General features: G+C 40.0%; 1 protein-coding gene across 3 annotated transcripts; it reads left to right on the top strand.

The window, feature by feature from the left end:
- C1D (C1D nuclear receptor corepressor) lies at positions 1-13,582 on the top strand. Of its 3 annotated transcripts, NM_001031036.2 has the most exon segments (6): positions 1-79; positions 202-313; positions 8,159-8,302; positions 9,624-9,690; positions 10,148-10,203; positions 13,027-13,582. In NM_001031036.2, coding segments are annotated over 4 exon segments (435 nt in total). In that variant the 5' UTR covers positions 1-79; positions 202-313; the 3' UTR covers positions 13,195-13,582.

Below are 13,582 nucleotides of genomic sequence, written 5' to 3'. Positions count from 1 at the left end.
GTCATCACCGCGCGCCGAGACAGGCCCGCCTCTCGTCACTTTTTCGCTCTCGGCACGCTTCCCGGCACGGCGCTGTACAGCGAGCGCTGCTGCTCGGGCCCGTCAGCAGGGCCACGCTGTGGTAGCGGGGTTGAGGAGGGGGGAATCGAGGCCTTCCTCCCTTCGGTATAAGCGTCATCATATCGCTACGTGTGATTTAAGGACTTTCGGAGCCACCGGGAGCAGCAGTTTGGGAAGGAGGGCCTCTAACGTTCAGCGCGTTATCTCGGCCTCGTGCGTCTGTGACAGATGTGGAGGTGACGTTAGCAAAAAGGTCAGTATTACAGCTCTAAAATGGTAAAATTCCATGGCCTGGTGCCTGCGGGATCGGTCTGGCATTTCGTCCATCGCAAAGAGCAGGAGGTGTGGGTTATAAGCTGCTTTAATTTGTGCACGTGCTTATTTCAAATGACACACGTGGTCAGGAAACGCGTGTGGGCTGAGAGCCAGCGAGGCTTTCAGGGGGCTGTGAAGCAGCACTAAATGGTTCACATCGTTCTGCAGTCCCAGACACGTGAGTACTCCTCGACTTCCCAAAACTGGGCTGCATGCAGCACTGGTTCTGTTGGTGAGCACAGACAGGGTGATGCCTAACTTTATGCCTAACTTTTGTTGCTAAGTGACTGTAGGCTGTGGGCTTTTCAGCTGAAGTCGTGCTATAGGCATAAACATGGGGTTCCTGTTAAGAGTCCGGGGTCGTGGCAACCTATACTGCTGATACAAGCTGGGGGATATAAGGGCAGAGCACAGCCCTACTAAATGCAACCTGGGGGTACTGGTGGATGGCAGCTGGACTACGCCCTTGTAGCTCAGAAAGCCAGCTGTATCCTGGGCTGCATCCATAGTGGTGCGGCCCGTAAGGTGAGGGAGGGCATCTGCTCCTCTGCTCTGTGCTGTGAGACCTCAGCTGGAGCACTGCATCCAGATGAGGAGTGCTCAGTACAGGAGAGACATGGAGCTGTTGGAGCGCATACAGGGGATGGCCACAAAAATGATCCCAGGGATGGAACTCCCCTACAAGGACAGGCTGAGATCTGGGGCTGTGCAGCATGGAGAAGAGAAGGCTCTGAGGACACCTGAGAGCAGCCTTTCAATATCTGAAGGGGGGCTGTAAAAAGGAAGGAGACAGACTCTTTAGCAGGGTCTGTTCTAATAGGACAAGGAGAATAGTTTCAAATTAAAAGAGGGTAGATTTAGATAGCGTGTAAGAAGAAAGATTTTACAATAAGGGCAGTAAGGCACTGGCACAGGTTGCCCAGAGTGCAGGTGGGTGCCCTGTCCTTGGATACATCCAAGGTCAGACTGGATGGGGCTGAGCACCTGATGGAGCAGTAGGTGTTCCTGTTCATTGCACGAGAGTTGGACCAGATGGCTGTTGAAGGTCCCTTCCACCTAAACGATTGTGTGTTGGTTCTATAAAATGGTGTTGGAACTCAAGGAGTATTGAGAAAGCGGGGTCTGTTGTAAGAAGGGCCTGGTTTTCAAAGAGGAGATACAATTTGCATTTACAGGCCACGGTTAAAATAGTTCAGTATTGCTCTTTTCCCTTGATAGAAAGGCAGTTATACATAAAACTTCTAACCTTTAGTTAGTAAAGTACTCTTCTATAGAGGTGAATATGTCTTCTTCCTTACTCTAGGTCACAGCATTCCCATTGGAGGCTTTGTTGCTGCTAGCAACTTTGTGAGGGACTTTAACTTGCAACCTGAACTTTAAGGTTATGCCAATCAAATGGCCTTATTTCCAAAAGACACAAAAATGGAAAAGTGTGATTGTAAAGTGAAATTGAAAGGTGTCTGTCACTCAGCTGGTTTTAAAAATACAGTAGAGTGTTTCAAGTCTAAAATACTTGTAAGCTGTTAATCCTGTAGCAGTGTGACCAACACTAAAGAAACCAGAAGGTGCTTAAGACAAGGCTGTATTCCACAATGTAAGGAACTTGAACTCAGTAGGGCTTGTTAGATTTCTTGGACTTCCTATTGGAAGTGCAGGCCTCTGAATAATTTGCAGCAATTGCACAAACCTTCTGATAAGCTAATTTCTAATCAGTTCTTCACACGTGCACACTTGATCTGCTTCCCATATGAAGTGGTAGCACTTAACAAAGGGTTGTTTCTAATAGCAGCAGTGGAAAATTGTAGGGTGTATATGAAATATAATAGTGAACAGAGAAAAACATCAAATCCTTGAAAAAAAGAAAGAAAGAAAAACCCAGCATGCTGGAATAGTGCTGGTCGCCACATTTCCAGGTTGAAGCAGGACCAGGGCAGGATAAGGTTGCACAAACAGAAGGAATGAGGGTGATCGGTTGAGGGATAAGAATGAGAGTGAAGCTTGATATTGTTGTATTTAGAGCTGATGCCAAGGGGGTATGCTAACAGATGAGGAAAGCTCTGAGGTTGTAGAATTTGCTACCTTTGCCTGAGCTTTTTTTATTCAATATAACTACTTGCTTTTCTCTGTTCTTCATGCAGGCTTGCTGTGGGGCATCCTGCTGGGCCTCAGGGTGCACACCACCTCTCAACACAGGCAGTGTTCCCTGTGTGTGCTGTTCTGTGCAAGCTCCTTTTTATCTATGCTGGGAAGTTGTTTGTCCAAGTTCCTTTTTCCCTGCCTTCTCTGTTCTCCCAGTTCTTTGTTATCCCTTCTGTGTCAGACTATGGTTACTGCTATGCACTTCCTGTGCCAGGAAGCTCTCGTCTCCATTCTTCAATGATTTCATACTTCTTCTATCCCTGTGAAATCTCCCATGTCCCCAAATGAATTTTTTCTATTATTCCCTCACTTCTGTGACTTTCTGCACATCTTTTGATGAATGTAGTTGGTCTCCTGTTTGTCAGTTTGTTAGTTCCTGTTATTTCTCCTGCATTAATAAGATTGTCAGCTAATGCTTAGAAGGCAACATTCCACAGCTACTGCATCATCCCCTACGAGGACAGGCTGAGATCTGGGGCTGTGCAGCATGGAGAAGAGAAGGCTCTGAGGAGACCTGAGAGCAGCCTTTCAATATCTGAAGGGGGGCTGTAAGAAGGAAGGGGACTCTTTAGCAGGGTCTGTCAACAAATCAACAAATGAGTAAATATGCTTCTAATAGTTGGACGGACTGTTTTTTTAGCATGGTCAAGTAGCGAACAGCTGAAAGTAGATTAGGATCACCATTCAGAACAGCAGAAAAAGGTATTGCATAAAGTGTAAATGTAGGAAATGAAATTCCAATGAAAGGAGGTATATTTTTCATGGAATGTAGAACTAGTGGCTAGACAAAATGACTGACAGCACATGTTGGAAGAAGCAGGAAACTCCAGGGCTGAGTATACATCAGCTGCAGACGGGGCACTTGTTCATTTCTATTTGCTGGGAATTTGGTAGGACAGAACTATTGACTACTGTCACAATCTGGAGAAAAAAAAAAAACCCAACCCCATGGAAATACAGAGATACACTGTCAAAGTGGATGCAACTCAGTAAACTATACTACGGGACAGTGTTTTGCTGTACAAGTATTTCTTGATATTCAGTGCAACCAGAAGTATGAGACCAGTCAAACATTCAAACCTAACATCACTTGAAAGCCTGTCTTGAAATGAGCTGTCCTAACATAGCATGAGGGCTTTTATGAACATGTCTCATTAAGAGGTGTTCTGGACCTACACAAAGACAGCAGGTTTTATCATTGTACTTGCTGCTGGGTGTGCTGACAGGTTTGAGCTGAACAAGAGCCAGTGTATATTGGATTTGTTCAGCAGAGGAAATGACTTTGTCATCAGCTCTGGAATCTAGCACTGCTGATGACACTGCACAGAGAATAATAATGTTTTGGGAATCATAGGGATCAAGTTGAAGGTTTTTGCCTATGTAGATAGGGTAGAAGTGAATAAGGGCCAGGATGAGATACTTGATTTCTCATCATATCCTTGTGGGCTGAAGTGCAAGCGAGCCTTAAAAATAGTATTCCCTTCCTTTAAATTTTGATCTTCATTTAAGACAGAGTAAAATAAACTTTGTAGATCCTCTGGGGCTGAAGAGATTAAATCTCAATGGCATCAGCAAGAACCTGGTGGCTGCTAACTGTATTGCAGGGCTTTCCTGTGCACACTGGGATACTGCCAGGAGCTTAGCTTTGATGTCAGGGTTAAAAGTGATTGATTGGCTGTTACCTATGTATAATATAGTGAAAAGGGTGTGTTGTATAGCTACTGTGTTTTGAGTTGGGATGTTTTTAAGGGGATCAAGAGAAGCCTGCTGCTGCATATTTGGTATTGCATGATAGGCTTAATTGCTTTTGCAAACAAGACTGAGTTGGCATTTGAAGAGCACTGTAATTGTACTCAATTGTACAGCTGCCCCAAGCTGCCTTAAAAATACAGCTCTATGGACACAGTGATAACTAGCAAGTAACTAATTACTTGTTATGTACTGAACAGTCTCTGCCATGGATGAGAGCCTGTGATACTTAGAGCTTTGCAAATACAGAATAAAATGGATATCTCTGTCCAAAATAAAGTGGATTTCTTTGCTCAAAAGAGGTTTGTAATTAAAAAGCTTTGTCGTGGTCTCTAGTAGATTTAAATTTAAGATGTTTGTTCCATGTTGCTCGGTTGCTGTACAGCTGCAGCAGTAAATTAATGTTAGAGCAGAACAGACATCTGCTGTGCTTGTGTATCACCTACACAAGCTACAGGTGACTTGAAAGAGGGAGGGCAGTGCTACATTTTAGATGCTGGCGGAGACAGTTTGTCATACCGACATTGCTAATGGATTTGATTTCAATCTGAAAGCAGTTTACACATGTCCTGACTAACAGTGTCTGGGTTTCTTTTGGTTTTCTATACATAATCTATAGGTATCAATGAAAAGCAGGAAAATCTCATTTGTTTTTTGTTAGGTGAATTTTTGAGCCCCAGGGTTAAAAGGGAAACTTGTTCCTGGTAGATTGATGTCACAAAGTCATGCCACATTTGTCCACACTTTTTCTTTCTCAATGTCCTCCATCAAAATTGGCCTTTTTTATTTTGTATTTATGCGTTCTGAACTTTCCTTTGCATTCTCAGAATTAAAGGTCTTATAAAGTACTGTCATTGCACAACCACAGATTCTATGTTCAGTATTGTGTTATTACTTGCTAATGAAAATTCGTTCTTATCCTTATTTTCCCAAATCTTCCCCAGCGCTCACATTTGATCAGTAAATATATTTGTATCTTCACGTATCTGAATACTTGTAGTATTCTTATTTTTAAGTTGCATCTCTGTGGCAAAGAAAATACAGTTGAAAGTCAGCAAATCTAACAGAAGAAATCTGTCCACTACTGGAACTGAATTTCTGCTTGTTCAAAATACATAGGGAAACACTTGCAGAACTTTGAGGAAGTCTTTTTTGTGGTTTAATAGCTGAAACATAACTATTGAGGGCAGTATAACCTTTAGGCATATGTACAGAGTCACTGATATGGTCTCAGTTCCTCCCGTCCTTGCCTTTGTCATTCAGCAGGTGTGACTGTGCGATGTGTTTGTTGGTTTTGGCAGGAGCAGTTCTGTGGAGTTTCCGGTATACATGTTTCCTAATGCAGTGTAAGTTTGTTCTTGTTGATTTAATACTATCAAAACTATTGTAGGCTGTTGACTGCTGCCTTATTGTTGGCATGTGCCAACACTGTAACGTATCCTGCTCAGAGATTAGTAATGCTGAAACAACAGTCTAATGAAAAGAGAGAGGGCCCTGCACAGCAGGAGGAGGAACTTGCTCTGGTTCCTGCTGAACTGCAAACACAAGTTTGACACATTTCTCCCTCCTTCCTTGGCACAAGGAGCAGACTTAGGCTGAGTGCCCTACCCCTACCCTTCACTGCCTGTGTGCAACCTTGTTCCAGAGATGGCTGACACATTTTTTCCCTTTCCTTGCTAATTAAGTGTCAAGTAAATACCTCATGTTATGAAGGCAGCTCTTTCTGGCTCATGAGGCAGCAATTGTAGAAAAACTTATTTTGAGCTGTGTCTCTTCATTCCTACTATCTTCATATTCTTTCTATGCCTCATTTTTTTTAGGATTACCTTGGGGTACTGAGAGGAACCTAATGTGTGTTCTAGTGACTGCTTGTCCATGCGACTGCAGTGAAATAGTTTGAATTCTTTTTGATTGGTAATGTGCTGCTGCTGTAGGAGTTTGTTGCTGTTTGGTTGTTTTTTTTTTCAGTGCTGGTTATCCTGATAAAGAGAGGGAGAAAAGTTGGGATTTGTCAGTGTGTTCATGCACATCCATAACATTAAGACCATAGTAGATAAATTATTGTAGGCAATAGTAAACACTTTTTGATTGTTGGATTGGATAACGTTTCTCTCCCTGTATGTGTAAGTATAGTAAATACATGCTGACAGACATCTTCTAACCAGGCTTAACTGTATTAACAGCTGGCAAGATCTAGTTTCTTCTGCAGCTTTAAATATTTTCTGTGTTATATTATAAGATTACCAGATAGCTGGTGGGCTCTCAGTCAGCCTAAGCAGGGTGATTGTAATGCAGGTAGCCAGGACAGAATGAAATGCAAACAATGCTATCATAAGGGATAGAAATAATTATATTGCTATTTGCCTTTCTGCAGGCAATGTATAGTAGGTTCAGCTTAGCTTTCTTGCTTAGGTATGCTGCAGCTGAGTGAGTTGGTATTTAGATGGTTTCAGTTACATGCTGGGGTAAGAAAGGGACCTTCAATGTATAGTAACACATCTCTGACCAAGATGAAAACTCATCTGAGTAGGATTATAACTCAACCACATAAATAAAAGCAATGGAAATGGGCTTGTTAACTGGCTTTCCATGTTTTTGGAATTGCACTGATGTGGCTAAAAACTGAAGTTTCAGGCAGACCTGAGGAAAATAGTGCCACGCTGCTGTCCCTCTCAGTCTTCCTCCTGCTTGACCTCGAGGAGACAATATAAATAAAAAGAAAGCTCTTTCACACAAACCAAGCTGTTGCCTGGAGAAGGGAAAGATCAGATCTTTATCTAAAACAAACATCAGTGACGTGACAGCTGTTTGCTGTTTCTTTGCTGTTTGTGCTGGCTGCGTGGCTTGGTGTTCAGAGATCAAACTTTGTAAGTGTGGTTTCTCCAACTAGTGCTCCCACCTTCTGCACTCAGCAGCTGGGAGTGAGATTCTCACGCTGACCCCAAGCAGAAGGGACTGCAGTGAGCCAGATGCTCTCACTGTTCTTGGTGCAGCGCTGCGAGTTAGCAGGAAAGAGATATATTTCTTCTCATAACATTCAAAAGAAATTGTTGCTCAATCAGTAGAAGCTGTAGAAAATGACACAGCTTTAAGTAACATCAGCTTTCCAAGATAATATGTTTTATGATTGGAGAGGAATTAAAGATCTTGATTGGAAGCCAGCAGCCAGATGGCTTGGCAGTAGCCATGCCCCGTTACTGCGAATGCTGGGATCAAAACCGGAGTGCTCTGGGATTGTTCACATCTTTGCTGATCTCACAGTTCCTTCGCATGGATGTGTCTACAAGATTTGCATTCTGAAATCAAAATCAACTCAGCTTCATTACTGGTATTGTTATATCTCAGATTGAAGTGGCCCACAGAGAATTCAGAGGACTGGATGCAGAGTTCACAGGAAGCGTTTCTTGGACCAACTCCTAAATTTAAGATTGAGAGATGTAACTGACCCTGACATAACTGGTGCTGCATAACCACTCTAAAGCTGAAGTAATGTCTGTTCCTAGGATGGGCTGAAGCTGTATCTCTAATTTTTGTACGTGTGCACTTGGTATAGCTCTTTATGTACTGTGATTTACTAGATGTTTAGAGCACTTTTAAGCAGGCAAATAATTTCCTTCTATCACAGACCATAAAAGTTAAATACTGGTTTGGGACTGGTATAAGAATAGGTATCACTTGTAATTCTCCTTCATACTGTTTTGTACAGCAGTTGGGAGTTATCCCTGAAGCTATAGAATCTTTAACTGTGTCACTACTGATGCTGATTGCTGGGACTCTTCCAGTGGAGGCACTTTTTAACATTTTAACATTTAATGAATAAATGCTATTGGCTTCTGTTTTAAAATAGTCTTTTGAATCTGTAGTGAGCGTTACCGATTTTGCTGCTTCTTTCTAGATGGAAATGGCAGAAGATATTAACGCAGAAGAATATCCCACTGAAATACATGATTATCTCACAACATTTGAAAAATCTCTTACTTCGGTAGATGAGATGTTGAAGACAATGATGTCAGTTTCTAGAAGCGAGCTTCTCCAGAAGGTAAATCATCTTCCTCTTGATAGCCTTTCTGTTGACAATACAGGGTCTGTTTGGCTAGCCACTGCGCAGAGAAATAACAAATATTACACTTCCTATCTCTCACACCTAATATTTGAAGCTTCTGCATTTGTAAGATACCCGGTTGATGTTATGAACTAAGTGATGAAATGTATATTCTTCAAAGGTGGAAAGTGATGATTCTACCAGTGAATCATTTAGGTAATGGGCATTCTATCCTATACTTGACCTTCCTAAAAGTGCATGCTGAGTGCTCTTCCTGACCAGAGCTCATTCAGAGTTGTCCGTGGCCTTTTCGCAACAGACATCACAGAACCTGGTTAATATAGAAGGGTATAAAGATGAATTGACAACATTGAGAATTGATCTCCTGTTGACTTGCAGAATCTGGTCCCTGAAAAACTGGGTTGTCTCTTTAGCTGTGTTGTAAGCACAAGTCTGTAAAATCTGTGGGTGTTTTCTTTTTTTTCTTTCTTAGAACATAAAGACAGCAAAGCACTGCCTGAAGACCTCATACACGACAGACAGACTTGTAACATTTCAAACCATACATGTATCTTCTTTCTTTAGGGCAAGGAAAAGCTAACACGGGAACTTTTTTTTTTATCCTCTAAGGGTTTCTAACATAAATGAGTTATGAGGAAAACAGTCTTGACAACGCTGATCTTTTGACTGTATCCATGTTAGAACTAGCGAGCTATACAATGATCTTATCAGAGTTTCTGGAAATCCCACAGGACTAAACCAATAAATTGACTTTGACATTTGAGGGGAAAAAAACAGTGCATTACCTTTTTTATTCCTTTGCTGGGCAGCTGTAAGTGTTGTAGCATGCATCAAATGCAATCTAATGCTATACGTTATGTTATATGTATATTAATGTTCATCACTTGTTTGTAGCATACTCATATCTGAGCTTCAATAATCCTGAGGCATTCTTTTTTTCTTTTGGTGATAGCAGAAACTATTTTGAAACTATTTGTTGTGGAAAAATAGGGTTTTTTTCCTGACTGTGGGAACAAGAGTCAAAGAGCTCCACGCTAAGAGACTTGGTTATTTTGGCCATATGCTACTGTGGCATTTAAAATCAAGCTGGGAAGATGACGTGAATGTTTGGAGAGGAGGGCATGGTTGTGCGGTGGCAGGAAAACACAGGCTTTGTCTCAGTGAACCTGTGCTGTAAAAATTTGCTGATTTAGTATGTATCTATGAATGCATTGATGCGCAGTTCTAAAACAGGCACATTGCTAAAATATGTGCACATCTTGAAAATGTGTAAATGATTTTTCTCTTTTCATTCTAGTTGGAGCCTCTTGAGCAAGCAAAACTGGATTTGGTTTCAGCGTACACATTGAATTCAATGTTCTGGGGTAAGTATGTGATAGGAGGACTAGGTTCAAATGATCACTGAATGCTTTCTAGCTGCAAACATCAAATATCTGTATTTCATAGCCAAATTGATAGAAACTGATGATTAACTCTCAGGACTCAAATAATTGCTATTCCTAAGGTAAATGATATTGATAATTACAAAGCTGGCTTTGTACATGCCTAAGAATCTTTGTTGTTGTTTTTTTTTTCTTGGCAACCTTTTCTGTCCTTAAAAGGGCAAAGTTTAACTTCATTATGTATTTTATTTATTTACTATATATATATGTATTTTTAACAGCAATATTTGATAACGGTATTGCATCAGATATTTAACCATGTGGTTAAACACCGTGATTAGTAGTTTCATGTGGCAATTACAGCTTTCCTATATGACTGGTTAATTGGGCACTAAGTCATCACAGCCATCCATATCAAAACCACGTTTTCTTCTTGTAGTGTACTTGGCTACTCAGGGAATCAATCCAAAGGAACATCCAGTGAAACAGGAACTGGTAAGATTCTTACATTGCATGCTTTTAATACTTTACTTGCCCAGGACCATTAACTCATATAGAAGTAGATGTATATTTATATCTACTTCTAAAATCGGCATATTGCCATAATAGCACACATATGCTACATAGTGTTATATAATTGCCTGTTAGTATACCCTGCTGGGTTCTCTAAATTAAGAAATTCGTATTTTTAGTTCCAAACTGCACAGTTTAAAGTATCATTTGTAGAGCCTGCTGAAATAAGAAAAAGCAGCAAGATGAATAGTGTCATCTTATCTTTCTGCTTCTCCATTTCTCTTTTTGAGAACTGAATTCTGAACAGGATAGCTTTTCACTTGTATCTGTTAAATGGAAAAATGTTACATGTCTGATAATAATTTATAACTTTCAGTATGGCATTTCTTTTTTCCTTAGGAGTACTTGGAATCATGTTAATCTCTAAGGCTGCCTTTTCTTACTTTTGTATGACTCTGAAAGCGCAGTGTGGTTGATTTACTAGCAAAGACGGGAAAGAGCCCCCCCTTCCTCCAAGTCCTCCATTAATTCATTTTCTCAGCAGTAAAGAATCCAGTTCAGCAACAAAGCTAAAAGCTTTTTTGGCACCAGTTGTATGTGTATTGTCCAGTAATTCTGCATTAGTGACATATTTACAGCCTGTAATAAATCTTTTAGGTTTGTCTTTATATTCCATTTAGATGCATGACTACAGTACAGAAGGCATGGTATCTTGAAAATTCTGCTGACTTAAAATATCAAATCATTTAGCTTAAAGAAAAAAATAGAGTTCAAAACTTAGAGCTACCCTTTTTAATTCTGGTATAAATGAAAACATTAAATCTAGGCAATCATAATATACTTAGCTTACATGTAATCCTTAGGTAACTGGAGCAGTAGAAGATAGGACTGAAAGATGTGGAAAGCTAGCTTGAATAACAAGAATCCTTCTATTTTTAATTTTGTGAGGTTTTCAGTAGTCTAGACTGTATCACATTAAAAAATGGATCGGTTAATATTTCATGAACTTTCAGTCAGTTTCTTGTTCCTCCTATATTATATAGCATCTGAATATTGTGTTAATTTAGTTATACTAAAAATACATTGTATCTCTTCTACTGTGGATATTTTATGCTGCACAATTGCCAGTCATTGTAAATCTGAAGAATGAGTGACATATTGTAGGCTAGATTCTTATCAGCTCTCTTTCCAGGTATCAAAGTGAATGAATGTGCTTTCCTTCTTTCCAGGAGCATTGTGATGTTCTTATTCATGTGGAAAGGGAATAAAAAGACTGTTCCATCATGATAGTTTTGTTTTTAGGATTGCTCCTTCTGTATGTACAGGGAGTACATTGGGATTCAAATGATATTAATAAAACTCACATTCAAGCTATCAGAGTTCATTTCTTTTAGCATTTTGATATTTGACAACTGCTTCTTCCCATGTTGATATATGTAGGCTTGCCACTTGTTCTCATTAACCATCTCAGTCACCAAAGAAGTATTGCAGTCTATCATGATTTCAGACCTTGAAAAGCACTCTTCATTAAAGCTGCGTTTTTGATATGGAAAGATTGCCCAATTTTTTTGACAAATCAGTTGCTTGCAAGGGTCAGTCAAGACCTAAAAATCAGTTCTGTAGCGTAGGTCTTGTAACTGATGTTTCAGATTCCAACAGCTATCCGTAGTTATGTGGGTTAGGTAATACCAGCATGTATCTGGTTATCAATATCCATAAATGTCCTGTTAGTCCACCCTTGCAACTCATGCATCAGGTAAAGCACTATGTATGTGCATCACAAATGCATGCATTACTGTAGTTTATTGCATGTCGTACAGTAACACCTAAAGGCCCTACAGTTCAAGGCCATGTTGAGCTAAATATGTAGATGTGAAATCCCTGAGCCAAACTTCTACGTATGGTGCAGAATTACTGCAAGTGTCCTCTCTAGTAAGTGAAGCAGGCACTTAGCAGAAGGTGATTCCCGTCTTAGAGGGTTTACACTCTCAAAGTAATTTTCTTTATTGATTATAGAACTGGCTGAGGGTGAGCATGCACATAAATGAGATTGTTAAACTGGTGGGCATCTGTAGGTGAGGCTGAATCAGAGCCATGCTTTGTTCAACATGACATGAGACAATGACTGTGGTAGGCGAAGAAAGGAAGTGTTCTCTCTCTTTAGAGAATGGCAGTGGGAACAGGCTTTTTTGATTGTGGTCATAAAAGAAATCTCTGGTACAGCTGGAAGTTCACCAGGCCACTCTGAGTATGTCAAGGGAGACTTAGCAATGAACCATTCCAGGATCTTGACCACAGAGCTTTTGCATAGTTGCATGTTTAATGCTTGTAACTTCTTTACTTTTGTGTAAGATGCGTTATGCTGATTTCTTCTTCCTTCTTTTCTGCTCCATATTCCCCTCTTTCATAGACAGTGAGCAGTGCAATTTCATAAATACATCATGTCTAAATATTCATTTTGCCATCTTTACTTAGGCAAAACTGGGTTCAATTTATTTATTTATTTAGCAATATTAAATACATTTCTCTTGTTTCACAGTAAATTTGTAGGACTTCATGTTCATTTGGTGATGGATGTTATGCAAATATTAGTATGGTAGGTACCTGTGATGGAAAATCTTCTAAAAGGGAAGCCTGAAATTTGCAAAGGGCTTGGTATATACGTAGAAGATGCTATTTTTCTGCGTGTTATAGAAAGGTACCATGTGGAGTGCTCCTACCCATTGATTTTACTTTAGTACTAAACTTGGAAGAATGGTTTGGAAAAAACAAACAAAACCCTTGTATATATATTTTTTTTCCTAGGAGAGAATAAGAACATACATGAACAAGGTCAAAGAAATAGCAGACAAGAAAAAGGCATCCAAACTTGATAAAGGAGCAGCTTCCAGATTTGTAAGGAATGCACTCTGGGAACCAAACCCTGAAAATGACCAAGCTCCTACTAAAGCAAAGAAGAGAAAGATGAACTAATTTTTTTCCCCTTTATGTTATCAGAGACACCTAGAGTTATCAAAAGGTGTTTTTTGCACTGTATGAGTCTCACAGAAGTGCTGTATAGCAACATCTTGATTAAATTATACTTCAAAAAATTAGCAGGGTTGTATTTTGTCCAGGATGCTCTTCTGAGGTACCTATACACTGAGGTTAAAAAAAAAAAAAGCATTGTATGTATATCTGTAAGTGCCATGTAATGCTCCAGAGGTAACGTTTCATTATTAAAATGGTAATGCCTTGCCATATGCTTGCTGGCAATAGATACTGGTCTTGTTTTGATTATAATGCCTAAGAATTATTTTTTTTACTTTTGAATGTTTTTGTATGTACTTTGTCTCTTGAGTATTAAAGCAGTCACAAACAA

The sequence above is a fragment of the Gallus gallus genome, chromosome 3 (assembly GCF_016699485.2).
Source record: "Gallus gallus isolate bGalGal1 chromosome 3, bGalGal1.mat.broiler.GRCg7b, whole genome shotgun sequence".
In the NCBI taxonomy this organism is placed as follows: domain Eukaryota; kingdom Metazoa; phylum Chordata; class Aves; order Galliformes; family Phasianidae; genus Gallus; species Gallus gallus.
Note: the sequence above shows the minus strand (reverse complement) of the source record. Positions and strands in the feature narration are given on the sequence as shown.

Bases quoted from the DNA above. Each gene is read 5' to 3' on its own strand.
- C1D (NM_001244737.2), top strand. From the start codon at position 8,159: ATGGAAATGGCAGAAGATATTAACGCAGAAGAATATCCCACTGAAATA. The intron at 9,691-10,147 runs GTAAGTATGTGA...TTCTTCTTGTAG, and splicing joins ATTGAATTCAATGTTCTGGG to TGTACTTGGCTACTCAGGGA. The intron at 10,204-13,026 runs GTAAGATTCTTA...TTTTTTTCCTAG, and splicing joins ATCCAGTGAAACAGGAACTG to GAGAGAATAAGAACATACAT.